This window comes from Epinephelus lanceolatus, chromosome 17 (genome assembly GCF_041903045.1).
Source record: "Epinephelus lanceolatus isolate andai-2023 chromosome 17, ASM4190304v1, whole genome shotgun sequence".
NCBI classification, from domain to species: domain Eukaryota; kingdom Metazoa; phylum Chordata; class Actinopteri; order Perciformes; family Serranidae; genus Epinephelus; species Epinephelus lanceolatus.
In genome coordinates this window covers 16,959,230-16,977,774 of record NC_135750.1, presented here as the reverse complement: position 1 = coordinate 16,977,774, position 18,545 = coordinate 16,959,230, and the positions used below count along the sequence as shown (strand labels likewise).

The window sequence follows — 18,545 nt, the reverse complement described above, 5'->3', positions numbered from 1 at the left end:
TTTGTTTGGAGGCTGGAGTCATCCAGCTTTCCGCTATTTGCCTACCTACCGCTGCTTTAGGCAATGGTCAACCCTGAGCTGTGTTCAGGCCCTTTGCTTTGTCTTGTCTGCCATACAGACACACCCAAAAGCTGCATTTGTGTGTACTCCAGCTTTTGCATCTGTGGGTCCAGTATGACAAAGTGGAAAACATCTGTATTGCAATCTTCTGTTATGTCCTAAATGTGAACAGTGTCAGTATACTATTTTTCTTACTTTTATTCATCTCTTTCCATCAACACAGGAATTGGCTGAAGCACGCGAGACACCCTCCTACCTCCACCGCCATCAGCACTTGAGGGCTGCTCTGCAGATGGGAGGTCACCAACCAGTCGTCTGTTTCGCCCAGATGCACTATCTGCCCGCCGCCCTCATCTAAGATGGCTGTCCGAGGCCTTCTCCTGCATCCCAACAGTCTGGAGCAGAGCTGCGCGCTACCATGGTGATCATTTTCTTGAAAACACTGGAAAAGAAGAAGGGTGTCGATGATGTAAGGTCCAAGAGCACCGAGAGACGGCTGGTGAGAGAAACTTAACCTTTTGGGCTGAAACACGAAGCAAACGAGTTGTTTACAATTGTTACAGTTAAGGATCTGCACAGTTTGACATGTTGGGCCGCAGTCAGCAAAATGAACGGATCAGTGGTTATATTACATCAGTACATGGCCACACGCCAGAGATGCTACACTTAGTCACGTATACTCAGTTGCCCAATGTGTCTAAGAACATCAAACCATAATCTTGTAGTGTGTTTGTGGTAGAGCACTGCAGGGATGACATTTGGTGTAAGACAGCCCAGAAGTTAACATAGTCCTGGACAAAAAGCCAATGGGATTTGTGCAGAGGCAAAAAGTTTATGATACATTAGTACATTTTGTTCAGCAAGATAATCTCAACAAATAGAGACCACTTTTATGAGTTTTGAAGCGTAAACGCAATCACCAGAAGTGAAAAGCTGACATTAGGCTATTAATGAACTACACCACAGTCACATGACTTCAATGTCACCACCACAATGAGGCTGTAACATAAATTTTTTTATAATACCTAAATACCAGATGCCAGGATGGTGCCTATTCATCCAAATGGAGTTGCTTGCCTGGCACATTCTAACTTTCAGGTTTACTCCCACATTATGTGGCCTACTTAATATCCACATTAATGTTTCTCCCACTGGCCCTGCCCAATGGTTTCCGCTTAACTCATAGACTTTACATTGTGATGACATCACAGATTTTTTAAACTGCTCTTCAGGGCTCCAGGAAAGTTTTCCAAATATAAAAATCACAATAGAAAGAGACATGATTGACCTTGTTTGCAGTTTGTGGCATCCTGGCAGCAGTTTTACAGATGTTTCTTTTATAATGGTGACCTATGGGGAAAATGCTTTTTGGGCTATAGGGGATTTTTTCGCTTTTTCGTTCCGGGGGGGCTGGGCTGTAAAGCTGTGTTCAGCATATCTAGCCTTATATAGCTCAGTCCAAAGTTAAGTTAAGTTCAAAATCCATTTTTACAGCTTTTATGCTGAGTATTTAACACTTGATGAACAGGAAATGAAACAAGATATTGTGGTTCAAGAAGGAGTTAGTTTACAATCTTAATTTGCTGCTTATAATGTTAGCATGTGTACATACAGGATGTTGACATGTAAATTTGAAGATTTTGGAGGCTTATTTTTAAGTATTGACAGGAAAGTCAGCACAAAAACTGAAACAGGAGAAACACTGTAGCTAAGACATGCTAAACAGGCCCCAGACCTGCAGACTGTTGACAAATTAAAGTGAAAACCTGAAGAATTGAGTAAAGATTATTATATTTTCTTTTCCACTTACGCCTTTGTTTAGGTTTAGGTCACCCATCAAGCATGTCTTAAAATAAAATAAGAAGTATCTACTCTCTCACCACTCAAAGCTCTAACTCTCCCCGCTGTTATCTCTTTGCCGCTATAAAAACTTTATAAATCTTTCATCTCTACAAAATCTGAACAGTCTTTAAACCTCTCAGATGGGGCTGTATCAGAATAAAAACTCAAATTAACATGAAGATTTCTTTAGTATGAAAAGTCCAGGAATCATTGAGGTGATTGATTTTAGCAGGCAGGCCAACAAGCCTTCCACATGGGTTTCTCTTTTTTCCTCCTACCTTGAGAGCTTAATTAGGTTTTAACATCTTGTCTCCACTATTAGATCTTGGCTGTAAACTAATCAGTCAGTTTAGGTGTTTGTTGAGCGACCCTGATATTACCTCTCACTCATGAGTTGACCGTGTTAAAGGCCTGAGGCTTCAGTGTACTAACTGTTTCATTTAATGATCTTCCGTAACACAATACCCTGTGTTTTGTATTCTGAGCCTTGTATCTCAGAAAACATTTTTTGTTGTGGTGATAACCTCAAGGTGAGTCAGAGAGTAGTCATGGCTTTTTCCTTTTGTCCTTTGTGCAGTCAGCCACCACCCTGTTGCAAGAAGCGAGCTGTGAGAGAGGATAGGTGTCTGATTAGAAGATAGGCGTGTGGAGACAAAACTGTTTCATACTCCCTAAATAACATTTAGTAGGGTATAAATAAAGGTGTGGTGTGACGTCTGTTAATGTGGCTCTGTACAGAGTAAAATTAGGTACCATCAGCGCTTTGAGTAAGTTCTGAGCCGACTGTGTGATGAGTTTTGTTCGAGTCTGGCTTTGTGTGCTTAAAAATAACATTGGTGAAGATACTGTAAAACTTCAATTAAAACCCTAGTCCTTTTTACTAGCCCGGTGTGGCTATACATTTTGACAAATAAAAGCCTGTCTCAATTGGACGCCTGGTCTGGTTATCAGACTGTTTGGCTTTTTTTATAGCAGTTCTTTGGATGTATAAAACCTTGCTGTTGGCTACCTCAAATCATGTGTCCATTCTTTGATTACCCTGTAAGTTATTCATATTCCTTTAGTCAGTAAGGGTCCTCAGATCAAAAGAATCAAAAGGGTTTTTCATAAATATTAATCCAAGTTGTGAGGATTGTTTTAACAGGATAAATGGTGTTGTGTTCGTATGGCGGGTGCGGTAATCCTCGAGTGCCATTACTCATTCTATCTCTGATGCGCTGTCTGTCGGAACTAGATCAAATGAATGATTCGTAACTGATATATTATCTGAAGGCTTTTTTAAAGCAGTGGTTCCCAACTAGTCCAGCCACGGGGTCCACAATTCTCCTTAGTGATTAGTTCAAGGTCCACACCGTTTCATGTATTCAGCGTCATACTTGTGTTTGGCCATGTCATTGTGCTAGTTTGCCGTCTCTATCATATAGCTGTCCATTAGTCACTCACTCTGCAGCAGGAAATAATACTTAAAAGTAAAAGCTCAGTATCAGAAATTCACTGTACTTCAAAATAAAGTTTTGTTTTTTACAAACTTGACATGTTTGTGAGTCACTTGTGGTCCAGTCAGAATGGACACCGGACCCACTTTTGGACCAGGACACACCAGTTGGGAACCACTGGTTTAAAGTGTGTTCATGAAAATCCCAAAACATGTCTAGCATGACATGAAATACTGTATGTTATGCTCTATATTATTAATTTAAAACAAGTGATATTCATACTGGTTCAAATAAATAATTTCATTGTATTTACCATCTTTGCTAAGCTACAAGGAGTTTCAAGGCCTGCCCCTATATAGATGCCTGTCCCAAATATAGGCCTGTTAAGTTCAGTGATTTAAGCAAATAATAACCTGGGTTATTATTTGAAGTTTTACGGTATGTGCTTATTGTATTACACATAAAAAAATGCTTTTGAAAGAGCTAGCATAGGCTAACAGTTTGTTTCTTTTGGTCAAAAGTCTTTTGCCAGCCAGCCTTGGCACAGTAGCGGAAGAAGTGTTCAGTGAAATCTCCAACAACTGATTTTTTTTTTAGTGAACTTGTCAGGAGCTATATAAGAATTAATTGTGTAAATGTGTTTCTGTCTACCAGATAAATGTAAGTCAAATACATTTGATATATTGTTAATATAAAGTTATGTCAAAGCTGTATCTGGTTGAGGTGGAGTTACTCTGTTTTATAATGTTGGGTACATTTTCAGCATTGGATCAATTAAACTGTATGTCTCATATTTTATCTGTGCATTATAGTTTTTTATTATCTTAATCTGCAAGGTAATGGTAAAGGATGGAATATATAAAGTAGCATAAAATTCAAAATACTCAACCACAGTGCAGTACCGTACAGTTGCACTGAAGTAAATATACTAAGTTACTTCCACCACTGGACCTACAGGGTTGCTAAACATGCAGAGATGACACTGATCTTATCATTTGATCGTGGTTTGATGGCAAACTTTAACTTTTGTTCCCTACATTTTGATTTATGTCGTGTCTGTCCTTCTGTTTGCCTGTCGTCCACAGCGTGAGCTCCACACCATGAGCAGAGGGACCACCCTCTTCTCCTGTGGAACTGTGGGTGGGTGTTATCTCCATTATCTCATTTATGTCTTTCTGTTTGTCTTTCAGTCTTTGCTTCCTCTTTCATGCAATAAAAATTCCCATCCCTCTGTCCTATGCGTTTACTCAAGATCTGTAGAGTAATAATGGCTGAGGTGGGATCCTTTGTCATAATAACATAATTTGGTAGTGTAATATCGTGATGGATTGCCCCTTTAATCCCTCCATAAGTTGGACCATCAGAGTCAGCGACCCCCACCGCAACCGTCTCATTGTTTATCCACTCGGTCTCTCACTTCTCCCTTTTTCTGTCAGTCACTCATCCCCCTCTCATGACCAGGGTGCACCTGCCTCCACACAACGTTGCACACCCCTCTCATGGGAGTGAACTGTAATTGAATATGCTGTTGCCTATGTCAACAATTTCCCTTTGGCTCTGTTAGTGTTGCAGTAATTACCCACTGTGTTAAAAGACACGCTACTGTAAAGTCAAGCCCCGGCTATCACTCACAAACCTCTTTTTCTCTTCTTTTTTTAAAGGGGTGAGGGTGACGTCACAGGGAGGAGCGCGGCGTATGGTTTCCACTGTTAATGTTGACTTTAACATTGTGTAGCATGTCTTGTTAGTTCAACCGGCACTTTGTCTCTTGTTCTCAAAGGGCGGCCTTTTGAAGTTCATCCCTTTCTCCCTTTTGTCAAGTTGTTTTGCTAACATTCCTGTCAGGTCGTCACTGTAGCCCCCGTGCATTGTTTGTCCTCCCAAAACAATGATTTCCGTCCACCAGTGTGCGCGAGAGCATGCCAAAATTAGAGACAAGCATCCAAGAGGACGGGGTTTTTTGGATCAGCCACGGAGCCTTTTTGCCAAAAGCTTCAATAGATTCACGACTTGACCACTTGGCTTAGCAGCTCGAGCCACTACGGCACTTTACTGTAGGTGTATTATCTCCCACAGCTGTGTGATAGACTCTTTTGTGCAGATGGGAGACAGCTGGCAAGTCATACTGCTTTCCGAAGCATATCCTGCCGACCACTTGACTAGTGGGGGTGACTTGCCAACTCTTTCACTGGCTGATTTTTATCGTAATGTGTAGTTCATGTTTTCGCAGGGCCTGGTTTTGGAAAGTCAGGAGCATGGATACTGCGTGTTTATCTGCTGAATACCTCAAAGCATATTTGTACTGAGGAACAGTCAGATCACTGGTGATCTAGGATTTCTATCATAAACAGAGATAGTTTTCTGTCCACAACCTTGAAAGTAACGGAGACAGGAGCTTGGTTCTAACGCTAATAGTATGGCGCTGTTACATCTTATATCTGAGGTTTCACTTCATGTCCTCGAGCTGTTTATGTGACAAATAATGAAGACATAGTGATCTTGCTGAGCCACGCTGTCGGCCAGTAAACCACCTCATAATAAGCGCTACAAAATTCTCCTTGAAAAAACAACCAACTTCCTCAGTGTCACACTTACAAAACACTGATTGTCTGAAAACACATTCAGAATTGAGTGTTATTTTTGTTCCTTTCATCTTGCTGTCAGCTTTCAGTACAGTTACACATGAGCAGCGCTGGTTTGAACCATGCAGCTGCGGCGTTATTTCCTCCAGGCTTAATCCTGTCATCCATCATGGGATAAATGACTTATGACAAAGTACAATATCATTTTTTTGAAATACATCAAAGCTCGTGATTTTCTGTTGGTTTTTGTGCTTAGCAGTGTGCGACTGCCCTCAGTGATCTCAGGTTTGCAGTCACTGTATCAGTCAGTAATCTGCAGCTTAAACTAACTGCGACTATCCCCTCTTTCCTTAAGCTTTTTCTCTTTGTGTTTCTGTGTTAAGTGTTCCCTCCAGACAGTATTGCCTTTCTTTAAAGCTAGAATTTAGCTGGCGTAATTAATATACTGCAGTAATTATAATTGCATATTATCACTCATAAGATAGACCAAGTTCCCACGGTCGTGAAATTCCTGGAAAAATGATCAAGTTAGAATAAACAGAATGTTTGGATAGTTTTGAATTTGTTTTGGCTATTGTTTATAGCAGTGATTCCCAACTGGTCCAGCCACGGGGTCCAGATTTCTCCTCAGACATTTGTTCATGGTCCACACAGTTTAATGTATTCACCGTCATACTTGTCATTATGCTAGTTTGCCGTCTCTGTTATATAGCTGTCCGTTAGTCACTCACTCTACAGCCGGGAAATGGCACTTCAAAGTAAAAGCTCGGTGCCAGAAATTCACTGTACTTCAAAATAAAGTGTGTTTTTGACAAACTTGACACGTTAGAGAGTCACTTGTGGTCCAGTCAGAATGGACTAGGGACCCACTTTGGAACCACTGGTTTAACCTGTGTTCACAAAAATACCAAAACATGTCTAATGTTACATGAAATATCTATGTTATCTGTATATGACTAATTTAAAATCTACGTCACTAGTATCACATGATACACATTGACTAGATCAGCATCGCGTCATTGCCCATTGCATACGCACTGTCACATCAGGAGAGGAACAGGTTCAGGCAAGGTTGCAAAACAGTTGTTAGTGAAGTCCTTAAATAAACATTTATTTACCAAGGAATAAATGCACACACACACATGTCAAATTGCATTGACATCTTCAGGATCTTTGGTTTTCTATCTGGTTTTATGAAGTACACCTATGTGCCACTCTGGTCTATTAGTGGGGGACATGTAACTAGCGTGTAAAGTTAGCAAGCACTAGTAGTTTGCTCGTCCACAAATGCCTGAGAAGGACATGTTTAATAATGGATGGCTCTATCAATGTGTAGGCCCACCCATTTACAACTGTTAAACTGAAGTAAAGCCACAAATTTAGTAAAATATTGTGGAAAAGTTTTGGAAATCCATTGAGTCAGTTTGTTTGTTTTGAATATTGCAGAGGCAGATAGGTGGCTGGACCTGGGGCAAAGCTGCGCCATCCAGCAGAGAGCTCCCTGCCAGTCTGGTGCCAGTCTGGAGAGCCTGTGGGATGTGATGCCTGAGCCAGGGAGCTGGCACTGGGCCAGGGAGCCTGGCAGCGCCACAGCAATCACCAGTCTGATAAGAGATCTCAGCCTCGGCGAGGGCGGCATGATCACACCTCACACCCACCCCACGTCCACCACTGCTCACTACACCACTACAGCCACCAGCCAAGCTCCGACGGCACCACCGAGCAAACGTCAGTGTCGCTCCCTGTCCTTCTCTGATGAATTCACTGGGTTCCGCTCGTCTTGGAGGCCACAGGGCTCCAGAGTGTGGACAACTGTGGAGAAACGAAGGTGCCACAGTGGAGGAAGTGTGCGAGGAGGAGGGGGTTTCTCCAGCGGTCATTTCCCCACCATGCAACGTAGCTCCAGCTTTAGTTTGCCCTCACGCTCCAACATCCCGTCAGACGGAGCCCTGGACCTGCCATTCTTCAACCAGCGACTGCCTCTCCACCCCCAATTCACTGCCTCTCCAGTCTCCCCTACCTCTCCTTCCTTGCACCATCACCACTCCCGCCATCACCACTTCCTCAGGCCCCTCTCCCTCTCCCACGAGCAGATCAGCCTGCCAGAGCTGCAGAGGGAGGAGGTGTCGGAGGCCAGCTCTCCAGACTCCACCCCAGAATTGGGGAGGCGAGCCAACCTGAGAGCCAGGGGCACGGGGTGTCTCTCTCGGAGCAGGTCCCAGCCGTGCGTGCTAAACGACAAAAAGATTGGTATGAAGCGCAGGAGACCAGAAGATGCCCAGGAGCAGCGGCCCTCCCTGGACTTGGCAAAGATGACTCAGGTTAGCTGGAAATGGTGAACACATGTTGACACGCACAGACAAGCACACGCACTCACATTCGTTTACATGGGTGCTGTTATAATTTGACTCATTTCACAGAGTTTAGTATCAATTTCACTCACTGATTAAACATAAATTGGCATGGGTTTATTTCTAATCTTGCTTTAATGCTGCTAAATGTCCTCTACTGCCTCCAGTTACATCTTGGAACAAACACACTCACCGCACAGACAAACACCTTTTTGTTCTTAGACCAAGGGGAAGTTCAGGAGATCCTCAAACATAACCGGGCCTGTCTGTCTCTGACTCTGATCGGGGACTGGATTAAATCAAGCTGAATTAAGTTTTCTGGGTCGTCGGTCCGAGGCTTCGGGGCTAAGTAATCTCAGGCCTCGCTTCAGCTCAGGGAGTGGTGCTCGCTAAAGAAGCATTCCTCATGTTCGGTCACGCTGCCTAGTGCCACGCTCTAGCAAGCCCGACTCCAGTTTATCATTTCATTTACTCTGTTGGGTAAACAGCCCGGTCGTAGGTTGGACCCCTCACTGTCCATTTGCTTCCTCTCCGCAACTTCCATCTTTCATTCCCTGTGCTGCTTCATCTCTGTTTTTGCCCTCTGTCTTCTATCAGGCAATCAAATGTGATTAATAGTGGGGATAGCTTGAATGCACGGAGCTCCAAATTGCTCTCCCCACGACAAGAGTTTGTTTGTTCTTATTTAAGGTCAGAGGAAGCAGTGGAGCAGCCGGAGAGTATAAATGACCCCCAGACAAACCAGACCCTAAAATAGCCCCGTGGAAGTATTTTAATGACATGTACTGTTTTGATGCTTGGCAGCGCTGTAATGTTTTTACAGAGCCCAGAAAGATGTTGATTTTTCACATCCTGTTTCATTATTCATTCGAATGCTGCATAGAATCTATAGCAGCAGCAACAGCAGGCACTGACACCAACCTGTTGTCAGACTCCTGTATTTTCCTGCTCTCCTGCACTCATATCATTCATATGACATACTAGACCCGTCCTTCATCGTAACTCCTGTCACGGAAATATTGTCCCTTTCCTGTTCTCTTATTAGAAAGTGCCATCAGTGTATCCCTCTGCCCCTCCCTTCCTTTTCCCAAAGATTTGTGTTCCCAGCCAGTCACCCTCAGGACCCAGCCAGGGTTGGATCAACAAGGCTTTGGTAATGGAGCCTAGCGAGCATGTTTCCTCTAGTCATGCCAGCCGCTAAGAGGGGAAAATCAAGCACGATGATCACACATATACACACACACACAGATACACAAGCGCACACATGGAGTCAGTTTTACGTTACCTCTGGTTGCAGCAATGCAGGAGCACACCTCTGCTGCAGACGGCTGCAGAGGCAGCCTCCCTTCTGAGCAGTTAACAGGCAGAGCCATTGTTTCTCACCTCAGACTTGAGTGATTGCGTGTGCTTATTACTGTTGAAAGCACTCAGGTTGTGCAGGTTACATGAATCATTTCAGAATCTACTGTTACCGCTGTTTACTTTCTCACTCTGTTGCATGCCTGGAGTTAGGAAAGCAAGCAGCAACACAGCATATGCAGCATAATTTACAACACATTTACTCTCTCCCTTCTCTTTCTCCTTCGCTTCTCAGACTTAACTTGATGTTTTCTTGTCAAAAACCAGGCTGCATTTAGTTTATCTGGGAACCTAAACAAGCCGGGCTGCACTGTGTCATGCTGAATTTAATAACTCCCTGAAGAAAATTGAAGATTCTCGTAGTTGTCATAGGTTAAAGAGGTGTTTTGTCCCAGTGAGAGCCAATGGGAAAGCTCTAGTAGCTGGCAAACTGTCTGGAAAAGGAAGTGATAATGTGGAAATGTGGTGCTGGTTACAACCTGTGTCTGTTTACCGTCAGGGAACAGATGAGATTTCACCGCCTCTGATGGGAATTTGGTTCTTTGCGTGATTTGTGGAAGGGATCTGTACCTGCAGTTACAGACGGTCAGAACCACATTTCTGGCATTGTTTTCCCTTCAGCTATTTTGTGGCAAACTTGATGTGTAAACTGACCGCTGACAGTCCATGTGATTTAGGTGACGCTCTTTCTCCTTTTCCACTCCCCAGCTAAAGAGACGTCCTACTTGGCCCTGCCTTAGGGTGCAAATTAAGAGTTATTACTTCTTGTCACACCTACACACACACTTGACACCATGCTTCATCCATTTTATAGGTGTGTGTGGATGAGTAACACAGTCCACATGAAGAAAAACAAAAGTAGTTCATGCACATTTGTCACAGCAAACTGTTGATGCACCTGAAGGAGAGTCTTGACTCCGAGGCACAGATGTGTTTGCTTTTTAATTGGCTGGACTATCCAAGTGCAGATGGTTGTTGTAAAGTCTGCTGGACGTTCAGGGAGGGGGGTTAAGGATTGCGAGGGTCAACATATTACAAGTCCCTCGGGTGTGTTGTCAGTGGAACATGGTGTAATTTGGCCCCTGAGTTCCTCAACCACGTCAATGAAGGCGGGTGTGAATTCTGGGGATGCATGTCATGCTAATGGGCTATAGCTTGACTACCGTAGGGATTTACGTGCGACCACCCCCAAAATTCCTTGAATGTCCCCCCCGTCAGGCGCGTATATCAGTTCACTCCTCTATCCGCTGCCTTGTTTTTATCCATGACTGCCCTTTCACCTTGGCCCTTCATTGTTTTTTTCATAGTGGGTGTAGCGAGCTGTCACACAGGGAATGTTATCTCTTGATTCTAGGTCACTTTGCTGAATGATTGTTGACGCAGCTCACACTTTGCTTTAGAGGAAATGGCCCGTGTGAGGCCACTTTCATTCAGATGGTTTTATGCGTGTGTCATCTTTGCAGCTCCAGTTGACAACTCGAGTTGTGCCTTTTGAAGAGAAATTACAGGCTATCTTTGGCCTTGCTGTGTTAGCAGTAGAGGTGGTAAAAGAGGGGCATGTGGAGCCAATGCTTGAACGTGTGTGTGTGCAGGTTGCCTGTGCATTTAGGAGAGAAATGGCAATGTGAAGAAAGGGGCTATTATTTCTGCAGGGAAGCTGGCGGACAAACTCCTCACTCTTCTCTATTAATATCTTATGGCTGGCCCAAGTTCGAGCCACTCTGCTCTTCCCCTCCTCTCTCTGTCTCTACCCATTCCTGGGATGGCAGACATGGCGATCATAGCAGACCGTCAAGCCCCGCAGGCTCCATGGGAACACCTAGGTGGGCGTCTTGAGGTGCGGCACTCATCGTGTATAATGACATGTTGTGACTTGTCCTGAAGGTGCACTGTATAGCATCACCTAACAGCAGTCACCACCGCTCATTCCACCTTTGATCCAACTTAACATATTTAACATTTTTCACCTGACTTGTAGGTATTTGCACCTATCTGCCGTGCATTCTCTCTGCGGTACAGCGAATACCAGACAAATACACGCAGACCAAAGCAAAGGCAGATGCAGACAGTGACACACATAATTGATGCAGAGGTGTGCGAGCATGTGGTCTGGCTGTCAGGAATGAGTTAAGTTCTCCTGTCTTTGCTCGCACCTCTGCCCTCTCTTTTGTTTTACAGTTGTTTGCTGTTGGAGGTCTGTTTGCCTGTCTTCCTCACAGCCGTTTGTGGCTGGATGTTGTTTATCTGGCCCTAATTTCAGCACGCAGCTAATCCAAAGAAATATACTCATATTCTGAATCTGTAAATACAGTGCATTGTGAAGTACCTGTGTTTTTTTTTTTGTGTGTGTGTGTGTGTGTGTGTGTGTGTGTGTGTGTGTGTCCAACCCTCTGTGTGTATGTGCTTTTTGTGTGTGTGTGTGTTTCAAGTTCACAGCAGGACCTTTGCCAGAGAACATAGCAGGGTGTTGTTTGTTGTTTGCCCTAATTATCAGGAGGATATTTGCCTAACCTCTTGGCTTGTGCATGTGCTTCTCCCTCAGCAGCTGCTTTTCAATCCCCATGTTGCAACTGTAGATAATGTCATTACAGTGGAAGTTCTGCTTGTGTTGCATGTAGTTTGGAATAATGGATGAAGTCTGCCAGAATATCAGTAATGTATCTAAAATAGTGTTTTATTTCTTAATTTTGGTGAATATCTTGAAAAATAAAGTAAAAAGTAGGCCATCTGTTACAGAGAGGATTTTCATTCGATCCAATCTAAGGCCAGCAATCATAAGTTTAGCGTCACCATGTCTGACCACATTTTTTAAGTCTTCTGTCTTTTTATTAAAACAATGTGACCTCATGAATCCTCTCAGTTCAGTTTGTTTGCCCGTGTTGTAAACAGATACAAGAGTTGCTCTTCTTCTTTTGCACTTCTGGTGTGTTTGCTGCCCCCAGAGGTTGAAACATCTTGAACTAAAATATATAAGGAAGCACTCCACAGACTTTTGGCTGGAGACTTTAAAAAAACAAACAAACAGCCTGCATTACAAACAGAAGGTGTTGGGTTTGAAAGAAATGGGTGGTTAAAAAAGAAAGGAGGGTTTAATTAAAGGTATACTATGCAGGAATTGTCCGTTATTGTATACTGCTTGTATGCACACAGCAAGTTACTGTACTATTGTGTGAAGTAGGAACGTGACATGTGTTGCAATGGAAAAGCCAATTCTTTCGCAGGCCATCTTAGCTAACCATGGCACCTTTCTTTCCGACAGGCCAGTTTTGCATCATCCCCACATTGCTCAGTGCTCAACAGCTAAAGTGAAAGTGAACGCCAACCCCAGATTCATTCTCATTTTGTTACAGGTTCATCCGCTCGGTGTTTCACTTGGCCGTCTTTGCGTTTTTTTTTTCAGCATTTTCCTCTGCGATTTTTATAGCTTCTCAGATGCGCGTAGCTACAACCTGGCTGCTACATTTTTAGAAAGTCCCAGCTGGTGGGCTACAAGTCTAAAATATCCCAATCATTGCAAAATAAGAAAGAGGGCAGCGTCTCTGCAGATAGATACATGGCCTCACACTTTTAGTGGGTCATAGATGATGATTGAGAGGGATAACTTTTGTGTGAGTCTATACATTGGTTTTTAGGAAAATCCTGCATTGTAGACCTTTCAGTGGTGTTTTGTAGCTTCATACTACTAGTGACTAAAATCAGGATATGGAGGTATCTCTTGCTTCTTTTTTAAATGTTTATTTGGAGTCCCTCAACCTAATGGAATCGTATTGCTTAATAGCTGGAGTGCCCCTTTAAAGATGCAGTTTGTAGTTTATAAAAATACTTTTTGTCATATTTACTTTAGCTGTCACTTCATCCACTCAGTAGTCAGTCCCTCCAGGATGTTGAGATTGATACATGTAACGTAAATTCAGTTAGGGATGCAAGACAACATCAGTACGTCATTGGTATCAGCCAAAATGGGCTTTAAAATGAACTATCACTAAAATTAAAGAAGTGGAAATATTGATATCTGTATCGTTTATAGGCCAAATGAGTTGTTGCATATTGGATATTGGCAAAAAAATCCAACGTGGTGCATCCCTAAATTCAGCCAATCTGCACAATGTTACATTTTTGTCCAATCACCACAACTTTAATGCAAATTTAACTTTTTATAATGGGTAAAATCTGATTTCATTGTTGAACTGCTCGCAGCATAATGACACACTCTCTCTCTTTCTCGAGAATGGCATCCCCTATCCCCCTTACCATCACAAACAGATTTTAATTATGTGCAATTTTTCAGAAAACCTGCCGTGTAATCAGGCATTTCATGCAGCAGCAATCCCAAAAACAGCCCGCTTAATCCTGGAGGGACAGAGCAGTACATGAGACAGCTAGTCCTTGAAAAAAATCAAATGTTACTGCATTGCCTGTTTCTCACCTCAGATGTTTTTAGAATCATATTTTAGTGCATCACGCTCCAGCCGGTGGACAACTGTTTCCAACATGGCAGTCGGCTGCAAACGTTCTCATTTTACAGCTAAACAGTACACTAAAATATGTTTCTAAAAATATTTGAGGGGAGAAATAGGCAATGAAGTTACAGAATCTTGACTCATATTTGATGACCGTGTCTAGTTTGACAGTTTGACAGCAGTTCATGACTGGCCGCTGCATCAGAGACTCCTCAGCCCTGATTGGTTGTTTTTGTTTACTATGGTAGATTCTAGCAAATGCAATGAGAAGCAACACCAGGAGGCAGAGGAGCATGATTTTAACTGAAGCTTTAAGGATTACAACTTTAATGTGATAATTTTATTTTAGTCAGTAAAAGATTAGATTAAGTAACCCAGCTCCTAGTTATGGGAGTGGGTTATGAGAGACATGACCTCACGAGAGTAGAGAGCCAACACGTGAGTGGTAATGGTGAATATATGCGTGTGTGTGTGTGTGTGTGTGTGGGTGTGTGTGTGTGTGTGTGTGTGTGTGTGTGTATGTATTTCATCTGGGTGGGGGTGTGCTCAAGTGAAAGAAAAAAAAAAGCTGGGTACACAGCAGAAATCTAACCCTGCTCCCCCAACCTAAATTGCCACACCCACCCAAATCCCAGTCGGCCTTGGTGGATTTTATAGAAAGCATATTGTGGAGAAGCCGCCTCTCCCCCTCCTTTCTCCCTTTCCTCTCGTCTCCTCCTCTGCTGTGATAATTAGTAGTGGGGTAATACCGGGGGTTGAACAGAGAGAGCAAGGGCCCAGAAATCCCCTTTTCCACTCCAGTGGGGTAACTACAGTGAAAGGCCTCCTCCTCCTCCACACATGAGCACCTCAAGCGTTTGCAGATGAGGTTTCCTGCGACTGAGCAGCTTACATGTGAAGTTAATCCAGGAAAAGTGAAGGAACCTTTAACTCAGACAGACAAAATCCTGCGTTATAGTTTTCTCTTGGGCTGTGCTAAATCAGGCCAGGGATAAAAAAAAAAAGTAAGCCTACTAAAGCAAGACTTAAGAAAGGGAGACTCCCAGCTCATTGTAACAGGAAAGGCAATGTCCTAACACACTAGGGAACATTAGAGGTGTCCATCATGTAAGCCGAGGCTCTATAGAGAAAACCTCATCTCTATTCACCTCCATGCCTCCAACATCTGCTGCTGGGGCACTCCAGAGATCATTAACCCCTTCACTGCGCTGCACGGCTGCATTTCTTTGTTGCAGAGAGGAATTCAGAGAGCATGAAAGACAACTTCTTAGTGAATTAAATCTCTCGGAGGTCAAGTGTTAGGAGCAAAAACGAAGGCAGTCGTTCACATCCAGATTCTCCCAGACTCTCCAGAGAGCATGGAGCTACAAAACATAGTAACCACTACACAAGTTTGGGTTCCCAGTATGTGTTTCACAGTGGCTTCCAATAGGCCTGGAGCACAGTGTGAAACAAGATACCTTTTTGGTTTGCAACTCCTCTCAGTGTTTTGTGTGTTATTTTTGAACCCAGGAGGTTTTGTGTACATTCTCCGATGGCTTGTGTGTGCACTCGTGTTTACATGTTCACATGCCGTCGATGAAAGGGAACGCCAGCTTTTGGCAGCCTGAACTGAAACCCAATTTGACATTCTGGAAAACCCTGAGCTCGAATTCCCCCCTGACAAACCCCTCTACTTTTACAGCACTCATTAGAGCAGCGAAGCCAGACTATGAACACGAGCTGAGGTGCACAAACTAACATCTATGTTTTCTATTTGTGTCCTCTATACAGAAACTTCAAACTTTTCAGAGCCTGAGCTGTCCCGGATTCTCCGCCACCGACGGCTGCCAGTCAGCCCTGCCCCCTCCCACCTCCGACACCTCCGGCCAACTAGAATCAGACTTCACTGCTGTGTCCGAGCTGGGACTGGAGTCCCGGCAGGAAGCGGCGGGAGACGACGAGGAAGAGGATTCATCCTACGAGGAGCTGGATAGCGACTCGGCTTGTAGCATGGACTCGCGGCCCGGCTCTCCTGTGGGCATCGTGGGTGGCAAACGCACCCTCTGGAAGGGTGATTGCGGGACACAGAGGGACATTTTCCAGCTGGGGGGAGAGCTGGATCTTGACCAGATTGAGAGAAACTGAACATTTTATAGGAGATTTTAAAAGACTGTGTCTGGAAAGTTATTGGACATTGATGATGTACGAAGAGATGGGCTGTGGGAGAAAGAGTGGAGGAGTTTGAAAGGGAAGGACAAGGAAAGTGATACAGATGATGGATTAAGTATGTGGTTACCAGCTGCCTTTTAACGACACATTTGCCTTGAACGTTCGTACTGTTTGAATCAAGAAACAGTGACCTTAGTTGTTTTTTCATTGGGTTTTCAGCTTAACTCAGGAGTAGGAAAGTGAGGGTTAGTCTTAAAAAAAACTCTCAGCCCCTACTGTCTTTTCAACCTGATGATCTTTCCAAAGTCAGCTAACCTTAGGTTTGTAGTACTGTAGCAGTAGCTGGGCTCTCCTGTATTTAGCTCAAGTTTTTTTTAATACTCAGAGAAAGTCAAGGCATCGAGGATGAGGTGGAACAGGGAGGGGTAAACAACAGAAGGAAGCACCTTCTCACAGACTTACCCTTGACCTTCATCGTTATCTTTGGTGCACACATGAAATCTGATTTTGTTTTGCTGAATGTAGGCTCAATAAGCTTTACGAGGAGTTCGGAAAATGACAGTGCCTTCCTTTGGATGCTTGCTCTCCCGGTTCTCCACCTTTTTGAATTTTTTTTTTTTTTTGTAGTTTCTTAATATGCAAAATTGTATATTTGAATTAAACACTGAATCTCAAGTTTTCAGTCCTAATATCAATGTATATTTTTCTAAGTAACTGTGTTTTTTTTATGAGCTGTTTGTGAAGGAGCAAGAATACGAGGCCTTTCTTCTAACAGAACGGACATGAAATAAATTTACAACCTGCACTCATACGTCTGGTTTAATTTCGGCTTATTAATGAACGCTTTGTGCTTTTAAGCGAGATTTGTGTTTCACTTTGTCAGATCAAAGTTTTGAACGAGCTGCAAAGTTTCCAGGTACTCTTCAGAAGTCGTGCTCGCTCCCCCATGCTCACTTCCTGCGTCACATTTCAGAGCCATTTTACTGAAGCTCACTCATTCAAACTTCATTGTTTTGATGTCTATAAATGCATTTTTGATGTCCTTTTTGTTTCAGGGGCAAATTGTCTTTTTACAGCGCTTGAATACAGCAAGTTAGGTAAACATCTGTGTAATACCTACCAGCCCCAAACAAAATGGCAGGAAGTCTAGACATGGAATATCCCTGGCCTGTAACCCAGCAGTGACCAGAGGAGGTGATGTCAGGAGAAAATGTCCCGGGATCTGTGCCGCAGACAGACAGAAAAGAGCGTTCCTCCCTGGGATTTCCGATCATGTCTCTCTTATGTCTGTCCAAGTCGCTAAAACAAACTCAATGCACCTGCCACCTTTTATAAGACCTACTTCTTAAGGGGTCTCGCTCTTTAAACAGCTTTAAAAGTTTGTGTCGTCACCACAATTGGCCACCGGGGAGGCTGATGGCTGACATAAAGTGATAGGACAGATTGTTTTTCCAACATGGGGAGGAAAGCCCTGGCTGCATAACAGTGTTTACGTCCAAAAACAGGATGTTCCAGCCAGTTGCAGCTTTTCCTTCGATCATAGCCTTGAAGGAGGGTGAACTCCGGCATCTTAACCCTGAGGTGTTTGCTTACATAAACGTACAAGTGCAGCACACATGCTAATTCAAATAGATAGTGTATATGCACAAGACTTGTCACCTTTTTCATGCCCTCTATGTGAGAGTTTGTCTCTCTATCTCTAGATGTTGTATGAATAGGAATGAGTTGATGAAAGGAAGGACACAGAGCTAAAGTGTAGAGGATGGAAAACAAAAACCGGCTCAAACATCTGTTCACACCTCACTTCTTTAACTTGACACAAAAAGGCTGGAAACAAAATCCCGTTGCCATGAACCGCAGTCTGGTTTCTCGCTGCTCCCAAAGGTCAGTGAACCACACAAACACACACACACGCAGGTTTCCTCTCTGACAGGAAGTGGCGGGCTACGCTGGGGAGAGAGTTAATATCTGAGGTAAAAGCGCTATAAATAGGGAGCATTGTATTTGTGGCTGGCAAATGTAGACACTGGAGAGAGGGAGACAGGAAAGCGGACACGTTACACAAATTTACAGCGCCCCGGACTGCGAGGCCTCGATTACATGTGAGAAAACATTGGCTGCGTTTTCAAAGAAAGCTGTGTTTTACGCAGTCAGCAAAAATCACTTGAACTATTCTGTGAGAACTTCAGAGGAGGTCAGAAGAGTGACATCACTTTTCCTCGGCCTTTTGAGGCGTAATCGGGTGTTAATGTCCAGCTGAGTGTAAATCATGCCTGCATCTGAGCTTTAGAGGAATGTTTCTTT

The 18,545-nt window shown here is 43.5% G+C and overlaps 1 protein-coding gene across 2 annotated transcripts in view; it reads left to right on the top strand.

Annotated features, from left to right (window-relative positions):
* The window catches only part of LOC117247830 (protein FAM53B-like), a 29,432-nt gene extending 12,382 nt beyond the window's left edge, over positions 1-17,050 (top strand). The window contains exons 2-5 of one of the 2 annotated variants that reach the window (XM_033612407.2): positions 284-559; positions 4,424-4,478; positions 7,367-8,241; positions 15,864-17,050. In XM_033612407.2, coding sequence (XP_033468298.2) covers positions 479-559; positions 4,424-4,478; positions 7,367-8,241; positions 15,864-16,217 — 1,365 coding nt within the window. In that variant the 5' untranslated portion in view covers positions 284-478 and the 3' untranslated portion in view covers positions 16,218-17,050. The remainder of the gene's footprint in view (positions 1-283; positions 560-4,423; positions 4,479-7,366; positions 8,242-15,863) is intronic. The other variant, XM_033612408.2, reaches the window with a different exon arrangement.
* The last annotated feature ends 1,495 nt before the right edge of the window (positions 17,051-18,545 follow it).